This window comes from Thalassophryne amazonica, chromosome 7, assembly GCF_902500255.1.
Source record: "Thalassophryne amazonica chromosome 7, fThaAma1.1, whole genome shotgun sequence".
Taxonomy (NCBI): Eukaryota; Metazoa; Chordata; class Actinopteri; order Batrachoidiformes; family Batrachoididae; genus Thalassophryne; species Thalassophryne amazonica.
In genome coordinates this window covers 10,174,965-10,195,893 of record NC_047109.1, presented here as the reverse complement: position 1 = coordinate 10,195,893, position 20,929 = coordinate 10,174,965, and the positions used below count along the sequence as shown (strand labels likewise).

Here is a 20,929-nt window from a genome sequence, read left to right as displayed (position 1 = left end):
TTGGCAGATGGAACATTTATATTGACGCGTGTGCATGCACGCTTCTCCACTCCACACGGAGGCAAAACTGAGTATTTTCACATTTTATTTTATTTTATTTTTTGTGGATCATGGGATAATTTATTCGCGTGCAGACTGAGACGTTATGAGCAGACGAGGGGCTACGAGTCAATCAGTTGATTGCGACCAAAGAGCTGGCAAAAAAGTTTCATTATTTAGATATTTATTTTATAACCCCCATTCTGTGTTCTGAACTCTGCCAATATCATCATTGTTGTCAGATTGATGGTCTTACTCCAAGGTTTCATCTCCCTCATTGTGGTCTAAATAAGGCTCAAAGCCATAAGTCTGTGTCCTCCACAACTTCTTCAGAATCACCTTCAGACTGGACTTTAAGAAAAAGCTCCACACTAGAAAAAAAATTGTCCGAAAACAGCTCGACCTCCTCTGCATTTGCAATTGATTTGGGCAGCAGGTCCCGTTCTTGTGATGATGCAGCAACAATATGGCCATGGCTGAGGGCTGAAATAGAGCGCAGGCTTCAGACAGCTGTTTATCCTTCAACTGTGCACTTATCGACTTTTATTGTTCAGGAAGTTTTAAAATATAATTATTTCATCATTTTTAGTGATTATTTATGCACATTTTTTGGTGTCACCTACACCTTAAATCATTCTCAAGTCAGTTTTAAGCAGTAACGAGGCGATAATCGCCTCATTTCGCTACTGATGCTCTGAAATGACATAGGTGCAGCAGCACAGACGTCTGCCATGCTGCTGCTGCTCTCTTATCGGTCCGCTGTCTTTTATTATGAAATAATACTGAATTTATGTGGAAATGATTGTTGTACAAAAGCTTCAGATATCTGTCGCTGAGATAGATAAATGATTGGTGTGCAGATTGAACAAGAAACGAGGTGATAATCGGTGGATCGCAGCTAACGCTTAGAAATGACGATGCTGACGCTTCGAAATGACGCATGCGCAGTGAAGGCAGGGCAGACCAATTTTTGGGGGGGGGGGGGGGCCCTTCGGTCGGAAACACCGGTTTAGGGCACAATGTAAACACACCTCGTGAAGTATAGACAGCAAGAAAACATCGGGGCATGACAGAAGTTCATCACAGGTGTTTCACCTCTTCTAAATAACCCTCAACTTGAGAGAACGTGTAATCATCATAATCGCTTGTGAACTTGCTGAATCGACGCCATCCACATCCTGGTTAGCCACTGTTTACATGGCTTTAAAATGCCAAAACTCTGCTGGCGCCGTGGCACATTCTGGGAAGCACAGGGGCATTATGGGAAACGTTGAAGTACCGAACAGGGGAAATAATATACAGCCAACAGTTTAAATACAAACACACACTCACACACACACACACACACACACACACAAAATCTGAAGACATCTTAAAACTAAACTCACATTCAGTCTAGTAATGTTTAAAAACACAAACGCTGACAGACTACAGAAAAAGACACACCTGTGTGAATCCCTCACTGGTAATTTGTACCATGGCATTTGATTACCCTCTTTGAGAAAATCACGTCTGCACCAAACGAAGGATCAGTCCGTATACTTCTACTGTATACTCGATTTGGGGTCGGGATCTCAACTCAAATACAATTTTTGGACAAAAGATGCAACTATTTGCTACTTTCAATGCAATTTTGCTCATTTAGAACCCACTCCCAACCCCCCAAAACCCCTCAAAAAATTCCCTAGGCCAACTGACAAATCTTGTGATATTTTAAGCGTATCACACACTTTTCTTCATCAATAAAAAGGTTTGCATGATGAGGATCTCAAAAGGAAAGGACTTGTGGGAAAGTGGAGACATTTTGATTCTCCTCTATGGGCCCCAGGGCAGAAAGACTTTGGCCTTTGACCTTGAAAATTTAATCAGTTCTTTCCTATCATGATATGAATCCTCTGTAAAAATTTCATAAGGATATATAAAAAACTGTGGGCTACATGCTGTTCACAAACAGACAAACAAAAACAGGGGTACAAACATAACCTCCTACAACTTTGTTTGCGGAGGTAATGAAGAGGTAAAAGTTCAAAGGAAAAAGAAGAGAACAGAAAAGTATGACACCAACTTTTTAGCACACTTGCAGACGATGGTGCAGCACCAAAATGTCTGTCACTTTAACAACAACCTACATCACTCCCCGTATGTCAAAGTATGTGTGTGCACCAAGTTTGGCTCACTTCTGTGGTGGCGTTTGGGCAGGAGAGGGACAGACAGACAGACACACACACACAGAGTTATCTCTTAGTATATACAGTCCATAGGCCAGAGGGTCCCACCGTGTGCCTAATTTTTCATGGAACTACAGATATTTGAATCCCTCAAGCCCTAAAATGGGTCAACAAACTTTATGGCCATGTGGGTTTGTTTAAGGTCCAAAATTAGGTAGTGAGTCCCAGTTTATTTCATGTTAACAGGTTTTAAAATGGCATATAGATACTAAGCCACAACAAATATGTGGTTTTGTCAGTTCTGGTGGACAGGTGGGAAGTGCACAGTGGTCCCCTATAGCCCATGGACTAATGGATACCATTTTTAAAAATAGACATCATTGAGTCAGAGCTTCAACTATGACATCACCAGTTCTGTGATATGATCACTAGTACTATAGGCAGTGACCAACAAAGTTTAAAAAAAAATGTGTTTGGTGGTCCTGTGCTGGACACAGTAACAACTTAAAAACCTCGACTTGTCTCTGCTTTCCCCTAGAGGCTCTACTGACAACTCAAGCCTTCTTATGACCAGCCAATCAGCTGTGTTCTGTCACGGAGAGTGTTTTGAGTACAGGGTCCTGCCAGGATTTGAACCTGGTACATCTGCATGGCCAAGCAGAGGCTCCCCGGGAGCACAGCACCAGATACGTACTCAAAGAAACAGCCTCAGATTCAGAAACAACCGATTCAGTCTGAATCATTTCAATCACATTGCGTGTCGTACGAGTTATATATCCTCAGGATCATCTATAAACTCCCTCACCACTGCTGGGGTGAGTAATTAACCAGCAATGAGTGCACAGCGTGTGTGTGCTCTCATGCAGGGTTTCTTTTCTTTTTTCTTTTTTTTTATATACTTAATTTTTATTGATATTTTAACAATCAACAGCACAGTGCATGAACACAGGTACCAAATCCGTAAAAGACTTCTCTACAAAATAGAACTTGAACTACAGAGAGCGTTCCAAGTTTAGAAGAGGGGGATGTAAATGATAACAACACAGTCTGTGTATCTCTATCTCAGCCAACATACGTACAGGGTATAAAGAATGCAATAAAAGAGCCGAGGAGGAGGGGGAGGTCCCCCCTTCAATTAAGATAGGGAGAACTGCCACCACGTCGATCCCTCCTTTCCTGAAGAAATACAATCCATTTCTGCCACCTTGCCATATAAAGGTCCTTTTCAAATCTAAGAAGGAAAGTAAGTCTCTCCATCTCATGGATTTCCTTAATAATATTGAACCAGTTATCTATTGTAGGCGGGTCAGGTCTCAACCATTTCCTGGTGATTGCCTTCTTTGCTGCTAACGTCAAGATTTTCAAAAGGTATTTGTCATTCCCTGACAATTCCTCTGGTATGTTTCCCAAAGAGTGATACACACGTTGGTGGGATCCGGAATCTCAGAATATGTTGTAAAGTTGTCCAAACATTTCTCCAAAAGGGCTTTATCAGAGGGCAGTCCCAAAAAATATGATAATGGTTTGCCTCATCATCCCCACAGTTACACCAACACTTTTGGTGTGATGATGATAAATACTCATACACTTTCATCTTGGGAACAATAAAAAAACAGACCAGGTTCTTCCAAGAATATTCACGCCAGTACACAGAGCATGAAGTGGTAAACACGGTTTCACACATGTTCTTCCATTGCTGGATGTTTATTGTCGCTCCTTAATATAGTTAGACCCCCTAGTCTTTGCAATTCCTTTGTAAAGTTTTGAAACTATTGATTTGGGAACGCTAGAGTATGTTTGTATCAGTAGTTGTATAATTTCATTAAGTTCTGTATTTGCCTTTTTCCTCTCAATTTTCCTTAAATAATAATCTTGTACTTGAAAGTATCCGAACTGATCCTGTTTTTCCAAGTTGTATTTTTGTTTTAGTGTTTGAAAACTTTCCAACATTTGTTTCTCTAAAATAACACAGTAAGCAGTGATTCCATTTTTTGCCCAGTACTTAAATGTAGAATCCATCCTGTTAGGTTTGAAGCCAGTATCATGTGTCACCCATCATAGTATCTTCAATTGAGACTATATAAAAAAAATTGATTGATTGATTGATTGACTATAAATCAAATTTCCTAATCACTTCAAACCAAGTGTATAATGTAAAGGAGACTATGGAACTCAACTGCTCTCCCGTGATTGTTATTAATTTATAATCTCCTATCATTGCTTGTATCGGGATTCCATTAGATTCTCGTTCTATTTCTTTCCATTTTGCTTCGTAATTACTGTCACACCAATTAACAACTGTTCTAATTTTGGCAGAGTAAAAATAATCTTTAATGTTTGGAAGGGCCATGCCACCTTCCTCCTTCCTAATAGTCATTGTGCTATATTTAACTCTTGGTGTTCTTCCTCTCCATACGAATCTAGAGATTTGTTTGTCCCATTCCTGAAATTGACGGCTTGGGACTTTAATTGGCAGGGCTAAAAATAAGTATAGCAGTTTAGGTAAGATGGACATTTTAATGGTGTCCATCCTTGTGCTAAGACTGAGCAGGCACAGTGACCAATTGTTTAGGTCTTCTTTAATTTTTTGATTCACTGTTCCATAGTTTTTCTTGTATAAATTATCAAGATTGTGCGTCATCTAGACTCCCAGATACTTAATTGCTTTCAGTCAATAGGAAAATCTCTTTTCAATTTGGAAGAAGGGCTCAGAATATGGGTTTTTTGTATGTTCAGTTTGTAACCGGAATAATAGCCGAATTCATCAAGAAGGTCAAAAAGGACAGGGAGACAGGCATCTGGGTCCTGGATATATAAAAGAACATCATCGGCATATAAGGCAATTTTATGTTCATGGTCCTTGAGTGAAGAGGTTCTCACTGTCGCCGCCCACGTGGGCGTTGAAATCCCCCAGGAGAACAATGGAGTCCCCAGTCGGAGCGCTATCTAGTACCCCTACTAGGGACTCCAGGAAGGTCGGGTACACTGCACTGCTGCTCGGTCCGTAGGCTGGGACAACGGTGAGAGACCTGTCCCTGACCCGAAGGCGTAGGGATGCGAACCTCTCGTTCACTGGAGTGAACTCCAACACATGGCAACTGAGCTGGGGAGCAATAAGCAATGCAACCCCAGCTCTCCGCTTCTCCCCATGGGCAACGCCAGAAAAATGAAGCGTCCAGCCCCTATCCAGGAGTTGGGTACCAGAGCCTAAGCTGTGCGTGGAGGCGAGCCCGACTATCTCTAGTAGGTATCTCTCAACCTCCCGCACAAGCTCAGGCTAGTTCCCCCCCAGCGAGGTGACATTCCACGTCCCAACAGCCAGGGGCTGTGAGCGTGGACCGGGCCGCCGGGCTACCTGCCCTCGACCGCCACCCAATCCTCTCTGCACCCGACCCCCATGGCCCCCTCTGCAGGTGGTGAACCCACAGGAGGGCGGGTCCCCGTCACTCTTTCGGGCTGAGCCCGGCCGGGCCCCATGGGCTAAGGCCCGACCACCAGGCGCTCGCGCGCGAGCCCCAACCCCAGGCCTGGTTCTAGGTTGGGGCCCCCGGCTCCGCCATACCGGGCGACATCTCGGTCCTTGATTTTTTACTGGTTATGGAGGTTCTGAAGGAGGTTCTGATCACCACCTGGTGGTGAGTTGGATCCGCTGGGAGGGGAGGAAGCCGGTCAGACCTGGCAGGCCCAAACGTATCGTGAGGGTCTGCTGGGAACGACTGGCGGAACCCTCTGTCAGCGAAGTCTTCAACTCCCACCTCCGGGAGAGCTTCTCCCATATCCCGGGGGAGGTTGGAGACATGGAGTCCGAGTGGACCATGTTCTCCACCTCCATTGTCGATGCAGCCGCTCATAGCTGTGGTCGCAAGGTCTCTGGTGCCTGTCGCGGCAGCAATCCCCGAACCCGGTGGTGGACACCGGAAGAAAGGGATGCCATCAAGCTGAAGAAGGAGTCCTACTTATCTTTGTTGGTAGGTGGGACGCCAGAGGCAGCTGACAGGTACCGGCAGGCCAAGCGAGCTGCAGCCCATGCGGTCGCAGAGGCAAAAACTCGGGTCTGGGAGGAGTTCGGGGAGGACATGGAGGAGGACTATCGGTCGGCCTCAAAGAGATTCTGGCAAATCATCCGAGGCCTCAGGAGGCGGAAGCAGCTCTCCACCAGCACTGTTTGCGGTGCGGGTGGGGAGCTGTTGACCCTGACTGGGGATCTTGTCGGGCAGTAGAAGGAGTACTTCGAGGATCTCCTCAATCTCATCGTCACGTCTTCCGAAGAGGAAGCAGAGACTGGGGACTCAGAGGCGGACTCATCCATTACCCGGGCCGATGTCACCGAGGTGGTTCGAAAGCTCCTCGGTGGCAAGGCTGCTGGGGTGGATGAAATCCGTCCTGAGTAACTTAAGTCTCTGTATGTTGTGGGACTGTCTTGGCTGACACGCCTCTGCAACATCGTGTGGCGATCGGGGACAGTGCCTCTGGATTGGATTGATAAATTGATTGATTGATTGATTGGATTGGCAGACCGGGGTGGTGGTCCCTCTGTTTAAGAAGGGGGACCGGAGGGTGTGTTCCAACTATAGGGGGAATCACACTCCTCAGCCTCCCCGGTAAGGTCTATTCCAGAGTACTGGAGAGGAGAATTCGACCGATGGTCGAACCTCGGATTCAAGAGGAGCAGTGTGGTTTTCGTCCTGCTCGCGGCACACTGGACCAGCTCTACACGCTCCATTGGGTGCTCGAGGGTTCATGGGAGTTCGCCCAACCAGTCCACGTGTTTTGTGGATCTGGAGAAGGCGTTCGACCATGTCCCTCGGGGCACCCTGTGGGGGGTGCTCCAGGAGTACGGGGTCTGGGGTCCTTTGCTAAGGGCTATCCGGATCCTGTACGACCACAGCAGGAGCTTAGTTCGCATTGACGGTAGCAAGTCAAACCTGTTTCCAGTGCACGTTGGCCTCCGACAGGGCTGCCCTTTGTCACCGGTTCTGTTCATTATTTTTATGGACAGAATTTCTAGGCGCAGCCAGGGTGTAGAGGGGATCTGGCTTGGGAACCACAGAATCTCGTCTCTGCTGTTTGCGGACGATGTGGTTCTGTTGGCTTCGTCAAATCAGGACCTTCAGCGTGCACTGGCGCGGTTTGCAGCCGAGTGTGAAGCGTCCGGGATGAAAATCAGCACCTCCAAATCCGAGGCCATGGTTCTCGACCGGAAAAAGGTGCTTTGCCCTCTTCAGGTCGGTGGAGTGTCCTTGCCTCAAGTGGAGGAGTTTAAGTATCTCGGGGTCTTGTTCATGAGTGAGGGACGGATAGAGCGTGAGATCGATAGACGGATCGGTGCAGCATCTGCAGTGATGCGGTCGCTGTATCAGACTGTCGTGGTGAAGAGAGAGCTGAGTAGGGGGGCAAAGCTCTTGATTTACCGATCGATCTACGTTCCGATCCTCACCTATGGTCATGAGATTTGGCTCATGACCGAAAGAACGAGATCGCGAGTACAAGCGGCAGAGATGAGTTTCCTCCGCAGGGTGGCTGGGCGCTCCCTTAGAGATAGGGTGAGGAGCTTGGTCACTCGGGAGGAGCTCAGAGTCGAGCCGCTGCTCCTCCACGTCGAAAGGAGCCAGTTGAGGTGGCTCGGGCATCTTTTCCAGATGCCCCTGGACGCCTCGCTGGAGAGGTCTTCCGGGCACGTCCCATTGGAAGGAGGCCCCAGGGAAGACCCAGGACACGCTGGAGGGACTACATCTCTCGGGTGGCTTGGGAACGCCTTGGGGTTCCCCCAGAGGAGCTGGGGGAGGTGTGTGTGGATCGGGAGGTCTGGGCGGCTTTGTTTGAGCTGCTGCCCCGCGACCCGACTCCGGATAAAGCGGAAGAAAATGGATGGATGGATGGATGGTCCTTGAGTGAGATCCCCTGTATATGATTGTTTTCTCTTACTGCTTGGTCTAAGGTTCTATGTATAATGCAAAAAGGGTTTGCGAAAGAGGGCATCCATGACAAGTGGATCTTTCCAAATTAAAAAGACCTGATAAACGACCATTTATCTTAATTCTTGCTGTAGGGACCGAATACAATGTTTTAATACAGTTAACTGAATTTTCATCAAAACCAAATCGTTCCAAAACTAAATCAAAATCAAATCAAATCAATTTTATTTATATAGCTCCAAATCACAACAAACAGTTGCCCCAAGGCGCTTTATATTGTAAGGCAAGGCCATACAATAATTACGGAAAAACCCCAACGGTCAAAACGACCCCCTGTGAGCAAGCACTTGGCGACAGTGGGAAGGAAAAACTCCCTTTTAACAGGAAGAAACCTCCAGCAGAACCAGGCTCAGGGAGCGGCAGTCTTCTGCTGGGACTGGTTGGGGCTGAGGGAGAGAACCAGGAAAAAGACATGCTGTGGAGGGGAGCAGAGATCAATCACTAATGATTAAATGCAGAGTGGTGCATACAGAGCAAAAAGAGAAGGAAACACTCAGTGCATCATGGGAACCCCCCAGCAGTCTAAGTCTATAGCAGCATAACTAAGGGATGGTTCAGGGTCACCCGATCCAGCCCTAACTATAAGCTTTAGCAAAAAGGAAAGTTTTAAGCCTAATCTTAAAAGTAGAGAGGGTGTCTGTCTCCCTGATCCGAATTGGGAGCTGGTTCCAGAGGAGAGGAGCCTGAAAGCTGAAGGCTCTGCCTCCCATTCTACTCTTACAAACCCTAGGAACTACAAGTAAGCCTGCAGTCTGAGAGCGAAGCGCTCTATTGGGGTGATATGGTACTGTGAGGTCCCTAAGATAAGATGGGACCTGATTATTCAAAACTTTATAAGTAAGAAGAAGAATTTTAAATTCTATTCTAGAATTAACAGGAAGCCAATGAAGAGAGGCCAATATGGGTGAGATATGCTCTCCCCTTCTAGTCCCTGTCAGTACTCTAGCTGCAGCATTTTGAATTAACTGAAGGCTTTTCAGGGAACTTTTAGGACAACCTGATAATAATGAATTACAATAGTCCAGCCTAGAGGAAATAAATGCATGAATTAGTTTTTCAGCATCACTCTGAGACAAGACCTTTCTAATTTTAGAGATATTGCGCAAATGCAAAAAAGCAGTCCTACATATTTGTTTAATAAGCGCATTGAATGACATATCCTGATCAAAAATGACTCCAAGATTTCTCACAGTATTACTAGAGGTCAGGGTAATGTCATCCAGAGTAAGGATCTGGTTAGACACCATGTTTCTAAGATTTGTGGGGCCAAGTACAATAACTTCAGTTATTGCAAACAGTTGCCTTGGGGCAACTGTTTGTTGTGATTTGGCGCTATATAAGAAAAAAGTTGATTGATTGATTGATTGATCCATGGCTTTATGTCTGTAAGACAATCCTGCAGTTTAGCTAATTGGTGTGTGTCCTCTGGCTTCATGGATAGATAAAGGTAGGTATCATCTGCGTAACAATGAAAATTTAAGCAATGCTTTCTAATAATACTGCCTAAGGGAAGCATGTATAAAGTGAATAAAATCGGTCCTAGCACAGAACCTTGTGGAACTCCATAATTAACCTTAGTCCGTGAAGAAGACTCCCCATTTACATGAACAAATTGGAATCTATTAGATAAATATGATTCAAACCACCGCAGCGCAGTGCCTTTAATACCTATGGCATGCTCTAATCTCTGTAATAAAATTTTACGGTCAACAGTATCAAAAGCAGCACTGAGGTCTAACAGAACAAGCACAGAGATGAGTCCACTGTCTGAGGGCATAAGAAGATCATTTCTAACCTTCACTAATGCTGTTTCTGTACTATGATGAATTCTAAAACCTGACTGAAACTCTTCAAATAGACCATTCTTCTGCAGATGATCAGTTAGCTGTTTTACAACTACCCTTTCAAGAATTTTTGAGAGAAAAGGAAGGTTGGAGATTGGCCTATAATTAGCTAAGATAGCTGGGTCAAGTGATGGCTTTTTAAGTAATGGTTTAATTACTGCCACCTTAAAAGCCTGTGGTACATAGCCAACTAATAAAGATAGATTAATCATATTTAAGATCGAAGCATTAATTAATGGTAGGGCTTCCTTGAGCAGCCTGGTAGGAATGGTGTCTAATAGACATGTTGATGGTTTGGAGGAAGTAATGAATGAAAATAACTCAGACAGAACAATCGGAGAGAAAGAGTCTAACCAAATACCGGCATCACTGAAAGCAGCCAAAGATAACGATATGTCTTTGGGATGGTTATAAGTAATTTTTTCTCTAATAGTTAAAATTGTATTAGCAAAGAAAGTCATGAAGTCATTACTAGTTAAAGTTAAAGGAATACTCGGCTCAATAGAGCTCTGACTCTTTGTCAGCCTGGCTACAGTGCTGAAAAGAAACCTGGGGTTGTTCTTATTTTCTTCAATTAGTGATGAGTAGTAAGATGTCCTAGCTTTACGGAGGGCTTTTTTATAGAGCAACAGACTCTTTTTCCACTTCTGATTTAAGGCTCTCTTTTTCAGAGGAGCTACAGCATCCAAAGTTGTCCTCAATGAGGATATAAAACTATTGACGAGATAATCTATCTCACTCACAGAGTTTAGGTAGCTACTCTGCACTGTGTTGGAATATGGCATTAGAGAACATAAAGAAGGAATCATATCCTTAAACCTAGTTACATCGCTTTCTGAAAGACTTCTAGTATAATGAAACTTATTCCCCTGCTGGGTAGTCCATCAGAGTAAATGTAAATGTTATTAAATGATCAGACAGAAGGGAGTTTTCAGGGAATACTGTTAAGTCTTCAATTTCCATACCATAAGTCAGAACAAGATCTAAGATATGATTAAAGTGGTGGGTGGACTCATTTACATTTTGAGCAAAGCCAATTGAGTCTAATAATAGATTAAATGCAGTGTTGAGGCTGTCATTCTCAGCATCTGTGTGGATGTTAAAATCACCCACTATAATTATCTTATCTGAGCTAAGCACTAAGTCAGACAAAAGGTCTGAAAATTCACAGAAAAACTCACAGTAACGACCAGGTGGACGATAGATAATAACAAATAAAACTGTTTTTTGGGACTTCCAATTTGGATGGACAAGACTAAGAGTCAAGCTTTCAAATGAATTAAAGCTCTGTCTGGGTTTTGGATTAATTAATAAGCTGGAATGGAAGATTGCTGCTAATCCTCCGCCTCGGCCCGTGCTACGAGCGTTCTGGCAGTTAGTGTGACTCAGGGGTGTTGACTCATTTAAACTAACATATTCATCCTGCTGTAACCAGGTTTCTGTAAGGCAGAATAAATCAATATGTTGATCAATTATTATATCGTTTACTAACAGGGACTTAGAAGAGAGAAAGCTAATGTTTAATAGACCACATGTAACTGCTTTAGTCTGTGGTGCAGTTGAAGGTGCTATATTATTGTTTCTTTTTGAATTTTTATGCTTAAATAGATTTTTACTGGTTATTGGTGGTCTGGGAGCAGGCACCATCTCTACGGGGATGGGGTAATGAGGGGATGGCAGGGGGAGAGAAGCTGCAGAGAGGTGCGTAAGACTACAACTCTGCTTCCTGGTCCCAACTCTGGATAGTCACGGTTTGGAGGATTTAAGAAAATTGGCCAGATTTCTAGAAATGAGAGCTGCTCCATCCAAAGTGGGATGGATGCCGTCTCTCCTAACAAGACCAGGTTTTCCCCAGAAGCTTTGCCAATTATCTATGAAGCCCACCTCATTTTTTGGACACCACTCAGACAGCCAGCAATTCAAGGAGAACATGCGGCTAAACATGTCACTCCCGGTCCGATTGGGGAGGGGCCCAGAGAAAACTACAGAGTCCGACATTGTTTTTGCAAAGTTACACACCGATTCAATGTTAATTTTAGTGACCTCCGAATGGCGTAACCGGGTGTCATTATTGCTGACGTGAATTACAATCTTACCAAATTTACGCTTAGCCTTAGCCAGCAGTTTCAAATTTCCTTCAATGTCGCCTGCTCTGGCCCCCGGAAGACAACTGACTACGGTTGCTGGTGTCGCTAACTTCACATTTCTCAAAACAGAGTCGCCAATAACCAGAGTTTGATCCTCGGCGGGTGTGTCACCGAGTGGGGAAAAACGGTTAGAAATGTGAAGAGGTTGGCGGTGTACACGGGGCTTCTGTTTAGGACTACGCTTCCTCCTCACAGTCACCCATTTGGCCTGCTTTCCCGGCTGCTCAGGATCCAGGGATCTGCTGGAAGCAGGGAGTATATAAAAATAGATACTCCCAACTAACACAGCCAAATGCTTTTTCAGCATCTTTCTTTCTTTCTTTCTTTAATATTTATTTCATTCATTTAAAAGAAAAACAGAAAAGGCTCATTAAGTCTGCTAACGAGTCTTTCATTGGATTCAGGTGTGTTGCAGCAGGGAGACAACTAAGAGTGTCAGGAAGGTAGCTCTCGAGGACCGAACTTGGCTACCCTGATCTAGATTGACTAGGACCGCCTTTGTATTAGTCTTCTTAATATGACGAATTATATGGAGAGAGTGTCTTATGTTGTCGTGTGTTTGACGACCCCAAATGAAACCAGTCTGGTCGCATTCAATTAGATCAGGAATAAAAGATTCTAACCTTTTGGACATTATAGACCCATAGAGTTTATAGTCTTGATTTAAAATTGAAATTGGTCTATATGAGCTACATAGCATTTTGTTTTTGCCTTCTTTAGGAATAACGGTAATGATGGCTTCTTTCCATGATGGTGGACTGGACATCTTTTTGAGAGACCAATTAAAAGTCCTTAAAAGTACAGGAGTTAAATCTTCTCTGAAAACTTTGTACCACTCAGCAGATAGACCACCACTTCCAGGTGTCTTATTATTTTTCAATTTTTGTAGTGCGTTCTCTAATTCCTCTTTTGTAATTGAGGAATTTATACATTTATTTTGATGTGCTCCAATTGAAGGTAAATCTAGAGAGTCTAAAAATGCTTTTATGTTCTTATTTTCTAACTGTGGCTGGGAATATAGGTTTTTGTAGTATATTTGAAAGGCTTCATCTATTTCGTCCAAGCTGTTACGTATTTGTTTTGTATGAGGGTATTCTGGGCGGCTTTGCTTGAGCTGCTGCCCCCACGACCCGACTCCGGATAAAGCAGAAGAGGATGGATGGATGGATGGATGGATGGATGGATGGATGGATGGATGGATGGATGGACTGCAAAATTTGTTTTTTCCGTAATTTCTTTGCTAGTAATTTAGTGGCTTTAGGGCCCGTCTCGTAATAGGATTGTTTCAAAAATGTATATTTCTTCTCTAATTCCTCTTTGTACATACCTGATATTTGGTTTCTAATGTCATTTATGTCGGCCAGCAATTGAGGTCTTTGATTCTTGCTGTGCTCTCTTTCCAATTCTATTAAGCTCTTTTCAAGTTGTTTAAGTTGGCTTTACTTTGCTTTCTTAAGTCCTGCACTAACTGATATTAACTTGTCTCTAACAACTGTCTTTAGGGCATCCCATAATATCTCTGGATTAACTTCTCCATTATCATTTATATCAAGAAAAGTATGTATATCAGATTTTATCTGCTGTACAACTGTTTCGTTATTAAGTAAGCTGGTGTTGAGCCTCCAAATAGTTTTGTTGGATGTGGTCTCTAAATTTAATACCAAGTATACTGGGGAGTGGTCTGAAATATCTCTGCTTCCAATTTCGCATCTTTGAATTCTATATCTATCGTTTTGAAACATGAAGAAAAAAAAAATCTATTCTTGAGTATGTGGCATGAGGAGTAGTATGTGTAACATTTAGCTGACGGATGAAATTCTCTCCAAACATCCATCAATCCAAACTCATTCAGACCCCTCCCCAATACCCTGTTCCTGTGAGGTGTACTTCTTCTATTGTTAGTAGTGTCCAATTTACAATTTAATACTGCGTTAAAATCTCCTGCACAGATTAAAATGCCTTGCGTTTCAGATGTAATCAGTTCAAGAATCTTTTTAGTAATATCCTGAGTACTGTATGGAGGTAAGTAAACACAAAGAAGGGTGGTCAAAATGTTTTCTAATTTCCCCTGCACGAAGATAAAGCTACCATCTGAGTCCTTAACCTCTCTAACTACTTCAAAATTAACCGAGTTGTGTATTAATACAGACTCCTCTTTTATGACCTCCCTTAAAAGTACTGAAAAAAATGTTTTTGTATCCAAAGTTTTTAAGTTTCTCATGTTCAATATGAGACAAATGAGTTTCCTGCAGGAATATGATCTGATTATGTTCCTTTCTCATTTTTGTCATAACTTTGCACCTCTTCACTGGGTTGTTGAGACCATTCACATTCCAAGATGCTACTTTGAAGTTACTGTACCCCGTAGCTCTCTGTTCCATTTGTTTGTATTAGCAACATAAACCTATTCACTGTGACGAACGCAACAAAATCACCAACAAACAATATAACAAAAAACACTATGACTTCAAAGTCGAAGAATGAATTTCTCCATCCTTCATATTCCCTGTTGGTGGGTATGGATCCTCTTCGCTGTAGGGGCCCACCATAGTGTTACGAGGATACCCATTAACTGGTATCCTACTTTCACTATAATTGTCCAACATTCAACATATACTTGAGACACTCCTGTCGGTAACAAAGCTTCCATATATTCATCGTAAGGCTACTGAATAGAATCTCTGCGCTTTATAGTTACGAGAGGGAACAACTTGGGAGATAATAATTCTCTGGTTTCTCTGTCAGATCCAATCGAGGGTGGGGGGGAGATATGATTCCATAGCCCAAAGTGTGTGTTATTTAGCCATGCTGAGTTCAGTGTTGTGACGGTCTTCTAAACTCCGCGAGCCTCTCCTTCACACTCCGGGCGGCTTTGTCCGGCACAGCTGGACGTTTACATGGTAGGAGATCAGTCAACCGCTTCTCTGCGGTCGATTTGGCGCTCTTCCTTGATGTTACTGTCACCTCAATCCCTCGTTTCATCATGTCCCGGGCCGCCTCAGCCGCACTCTCATAGATCTTCAGACCTGAATCCCAGTACACATCATCTTGTTGCAGGGCGTCTGGAATCGGATCCCTTTCCCCTTCAGCACTGCTTTAGTCGGTCTGTACGCCAAACGTTTCTCCATGGTGTCAGATGTATAGTCGATCGAAATAGACCCATTTGCCATCTAATTCGATCTTCTGCCATGCCTTCCTGAGGATCAATTCCTTCACATGAAACTGCAGCAGATTCACAATGATTGACCTCGGAGGTGAGGTAGCAGGTGGTTTTTGCGACAGCGATCTGTACCACCCGTTGAATCTGGAGATCTATGCCATCTGGTAATGAGATATTTAGAGCAAAATCATGCAAATGGTGATACAAGCACCAAAATTGGCACAAATACTCCTTAGATATTACTCTTTTGAACAAACCGACTGGCCACTTGAATTTTCAATAGGCAGCCAAGTAGGGGTCAATTGAAGAATTACACAGGGGTCAAAATTATAAATGCTCAAATAATTTGAAAACTACACCACATTATTTGTCTGATCGTAAAGATTCCAAAAAGGTATAGTTTGGACTATCTATGGCTGAATGTTCTGGAGTTATGGGGTAAAAACAGCAAAAATGGTGACAAAGGTCACTTTCAGTTTGTACAGGGGTCAAAAGTTAAAGTTGCTCCAATTTTGGTAAAACATGATGCAAATTATTAGTTGAGGTAACAGGGTTTTAAAAAGGAATAGTTTGGACCATGTAAAAAGCTAAAAAGCCTTCAGTTAATTCAAAATGCTGCAGCTAGAGTACTGACGGGGACTAGAAGGAGAGAACATATCTCACCCATATTGGCCTCTCTTCATTGGCTTCCTGTTAATTCTAGAACAGAATTTAAAATTCTTCTTCTTACTTATAAGGTTTTGAATAATCAGGTCCCTTCTTATCTTAGGGACCTCGTAGTACCATATCACCCCAATAGAGCGCTTCGCTCTCAGACTGCAGGCTTACTTGTAGTTCCTAGGGTTTGTAAGAGTAGAATGGGAGGCAGAGCCTTCAGCTTTCAGGCTCCTCTCCTGTGGAACCAGCTCCCAATTCAGATCAGGGAGACAGACACCCTCTCTACTTTTAAGATTAGGCTTAAAACTTTCCTTTTTGCTAAAGCTTATAGTTAGGGCTGGATCAGGTGACCCTGAACCATCCCTTAGTTATGCTGCTATAGACGTAGACTGCTGGGGGGTTCTCATGATGCACTGTTTCTTTCTCTTTTTGCTCTGTATGCACCACTCTGCATTTAATCATTAGTGATCGATCTCTGCTCCCCTCCACAGCATGTCTTTTTCCTGGTTCTCTCCCTCAGCCCCAACCAGTCCCAGCAGAAGACTGCCCCTCCCTGAGCCTGGTTCTGCTGGAGGTTTCTTCCTGTTAAAAGGGAGTTTTTCCTTCCCACTGTAGCCAAGTGCTTGCTCACAGGGGGTCGTTTTGACCGTTGGGGTTTTACATAATTATTGTATGGCCTTGCCTTACAATATAAAGCGCCTTGGGGCAACTGTTTGTTGTGATTTGGCGCTATATAAAAAAAATTGATTGATTGATTGATTGTTCTGTGACTGTCCCTGTGCTGATGTAACATCGGAAATTTCCCCATCGTGGCACTGGTAAAGGATTATCTTATCTTATGGTGTTGCTTGTATGTTATTACAGGCAGAGACACACAGCTAAACACACACATACTACACTACGTGTTTCTATATGTGCATCATCACATGCAAACATGCAAACAGTGTTTGAGTGTAGCTATGTGCCTCTGCCTGTAATAACATGCAAGCAACACCATACAGTACATATTATGGGTACATATTGAATACAGACGTAATCACACACTCACCTGTGGACAAAGTGAACAGGATTTCAATAAACAATGTGAGTGAGCTGGAGTTGCATGTTGCTACAGTTGAAACCCTGAATGAGTGGACTTCCGGGTTAGTGTCACGTGGAGATGGACGTGTAAGAGAGAGCTCCTGAACGTCGGTTTGGATAAACACCTCCTAAGTATTTTAAATAGTGAGAAAATCAGAATAATTGAGGTATGAAAGGAGGGAAAACATGAAAGAAAATAAGGCTGGCAAAAAAATGCAGCATCCGCAAGGAATCGAAGACACACTCGACGCTAATACTGCTGTGGACGAAGAAAATGGCGAAGGCGAGGAAACACCAAGAGAGGCTAACGCACTGTTAGAGGGGCTTGCATTACTCTTGAAGGAACTTCAATCCTTCAAACAAGACGTGAGAGAGGATCTGGGCCATCTTAAAAATTATGTCAAGGAAAATATGAAGCAAGACCTGAGTGAGTTTAAAAACGATGTTTTGAAAGAGCTGCAGAAACAAAATGCTAACATCGCAGAAGCGCAATCATGTATAGCTGACCTAGAATTGGCATGCCTCGAACTGAAAGACACGCTGCTCACCGTGATAAAGCAGAACTCTGTCATGCAAGATAAACTGTTGGATTTGGAGAGCTGCTGTAGGCGAAATAATCTCTGTATCTACGGGATACCCAAAGGTAAAGAAGGAAGCTTAGTCACCGAGTTTGACACTTTTTTCAAAAGTCAGCTCTTAGTGCAGCAGATAACTGAAACAATCATGCAAATGGTGATACAAGCACTAAAGTTGGTACAAATACTCTTTAGATATTGCTCTTTTAGAGGTCATCCATGTCTTTATGTCTGTTCCACAGAACCTTGTGGAACTCCATAATTAACTTTAGTCTGTGAAGAAGATTCCCCATTTACATGAACAAATTGTAATCTATTAGACAAATATGATTCAAACCACCGCAGCGCAGTGCCTTTAATACCTATGGCATGCTCTAATCTCTGTAATAAAATTTTATGGTCAACAGTATCAAAAGCAGCACTGAGGTCTAACAGAACAAGCACAGAGATGAGTCCACTGTCCGAGGCCATAAGAAGATCATTTGTAACCTTTACTAATGCTGTTTCTGTACTATGATGAATTCTAAAACCTGACTGAAACTCTTCAAATAGACCATTCCTCTGCAGATGATCAGTTAGCTGTTTTACAACTACCCTTTCAAGAATTTTTGAGAGAAAAGGAAGGTTGGAGATTGGCCTATAATTAGCTAAGATAGCTGGGTCAAGTGATGGCTTTTTAAGTAATGGTTTAATTACTGCCACCTTAAAAGCCTGTGGTACATAGCCAACTAACAAAGATAGATTGATCATATTTAAGATCGAAGCATTAAATAATGGTAGGGCTTCCTTGAGCAGCCTGGTAGGAATGGGGTCTAATAAACATGTTGATGGTTTGGATGAAGTAACTAATGAAAATAACTCAGACAGAACAATCGGAGAGAAAGAGTCTAACCAAATACCGGCATCACTGAAAGCAGCCAAAGATAACGATACGTCTTTGGGATGGTTATGAGTAATTTTTTCTCTAATAGTTAAAATTTTGTTAGCAAAGAAAGTCATGAAGTCATTACTAGTTAAAGTTAATGGAATACTCAGCTCAATAGAGCTCTGACTCTTTGTCAGCCTGGCTACAGTGCTGAAAAGAAACCTGGGGTTGTTCTTATTTTCTTCAATTAGTGATGAGTAGAAAGATGTCCTAGCTTTACGGAGGGCTTTTTTATAGAGCAACAGACTCTTTTTCCAGGCTAAGTGAAGATCTTCTAAATTAGTGAGACGCCATTTCCTCTCCAACTTACGGGTTATCTGCTTTAAGCTACGAGTTTGTGAGTTATACCACGGAGTCAGGCACTTCTGATTTAAAGCTCTTTTTTAGAGGAGCTACAGCATCCAAAGTTGTCTTCAATGAGGATGTAAAACTATTGACGAGATACTCTATCTCACTTACAGAGTTTAGGTAGCTACTCTGCACTGTGTTGGTATTCTATAACGATATTAACGATTTGAGTGGTTTACTGGGAACAGTGCTGGTTGTGTACATTATGGTACAATTCAGGAAATGCAGCACAGATCACACTGTAGAAGTTGTGAAGATGCTGTGATATTACTGACACCTCATCATTACTACAGCAACCCAGAAAGATATACATGTTGATAATGGAACGCGTGGACACACGAATCTGATCACTTGCAAATAAGAGTGTGGGCAGTCTGTCACAAAAATATGATTTGACAAAATAAATCCAATTTCCCTGAACATAGTCTATGAAATGATAAAATGCAATTATTATTATTATTTTTCAGCATTGTGGACTCATCAGCAGGAACTAAACCTGCAGGTGGAACTGGCCTATGGAAGTTGTGGTTTTTTTGGCACTCAACAGTAGAAAAATGGCTCCAGCACATTAGATACAATTTTACCTTTTGGCTGCTCTACACAGACCGGCGCTTTAACCTTCTCAGTTGGCAAGGTCAGCCTGGGGTCATCAACTGTTAAACCCAACACTGTGCCTGCGGGAAGCTCTCCGGTCGAATAGCAGCCTGGATAAAAGAGTCACAGTTAGAAAGGTGTTGATACAGACAAACAACCAAAGTGGAAAAACAGAGAGAAGAACACGTCAAGCTGCACTGAAACACAAAAGAAACCTTTCAGTATGTGAAAAACATCAGCTTGTTGTTGATGTAGCTTCTTCTTAGCGTCATCTTTACAAAGTTCAGGCCACCACAGAGAAGATGGCTGAGCGTTATCCATTTCCTGAAAATTAAGAAAATTAAAAATAAGAAAAATATATACATATGTTTTCATGTTGATAATCTTAAAATTCTCACATCACAGATGGTGGCGGCTTCCAAAGTTTCTGTGAGCACAGAATGAGAATGCGGTCCAATCAGGCGATAGCGTACAATCTCCATTGTGAGGTCACTGCAACAGGTACGCAAAAGAAATCACATCACGGTTTGCAGCGAAATCACAGTGAACTGAAGCTATACCACTGAAAGGAAAACGCACTGACTTTATAACTATTCCAGTTGAGGTGGACTTCCAGGTCACTGGGGTGGTGGGAGATCTCGTTCCATCTCCCAAGATTTTCTTAGCTGGAGGTTCCCTCGCCTCCAGGCGGCTCCCCTTCCTTTTAGTCCCGGGGGTCTGTGTTGGTTCAGGGGTCTGTTCTGGTTGTGTATTAGGAACATCCTGTGCAGGCGTCACCACAGGAACAGCTGGAGGAATTACAGCCTCACAACACTGGCACACACTCTGTAACTCGGGGAGAAGGTCCTGGAAGGAGCACATGGTGTCTGGAGTTAAAATGGAACAAAAACATCAGCCTATTTACACGTTAGTGTTGTAGTTTCTTCCCCAATATTACTTCTCAAATGCTGTTTTCAACCTCTTCCTGGGAGATAAGTTAAATTATGTCATCAACAGTCAATTGTTCCAAATGAGGGACGTCTGTTTAACTGAAAGTTCAGCTGCAGCCTGCAATGAACAAAACAAGCAACAGCAGCCTCTAGTGGTCACCAGGACCCTGCGATTAGCAACAAGGCTTGACAAGCTACTTAACAGGCCCATGTTTTGTTTTGTTTTTGTTACAGTGCCTACCAGCAAACCACCAAAGAGCTCAGTGTGTCCAATCACATGTACACATGGAGATTCCACAAGGCAACAACGCACAAATTATTTAGGCATCTTAGGCATCTAAGATCTGTGGAGCTGCATTATTTTAATATATCAGCTTTATTACATGCTGAAAGTTTGTGGTTTGATAAAAATTTCTTCAACTTCACCTGCATTCCTTTGCTGGCAGAAAGGAGTCGCCGCAGAATGACACATCAGGTCCTCGTCACCA

The 20,929-nt window shown here is 43.0% G+C and overlaps 1 protein-coding gene across 4 annotated transcripts in view; it reads right to left on the bottom strand.

The window, feature by feature from the left end:
• Positions 1-20,929, bottom strand: part of pop1 (POP1 homolog, ribonuclease P/MRP subunit) — a 66,296-nt gene that overhangs the window by 11,733 nt on the left and 33,634 nt on the right. For all 4 annotated transcript variants that reach the window (XM_034173840.1, XM_034173839.1, XM_034173838.1 and 1 more), the window contains exons 8-11: positions 20,096-20,358; positions 19,911-20,004; positions 19,728-19,836; positions 19,503-19,622 (exon numbers count right to left, since the gene is read on the bottom strand). In XM_034173840.1, coding sequence (XP_034029731.1) covers positions 19,503-19,622; positions 19,728-19,836; positions 19,911-20,004; positions 20,096-20,358 — 586 coding nt within the window. The remainder of the gene's footprint in view (positions 1-19,502; positions 19,623-19,727; positions 19,837-19,910; positions 20,005-20,095; positions 20,359-20,929) is intronic.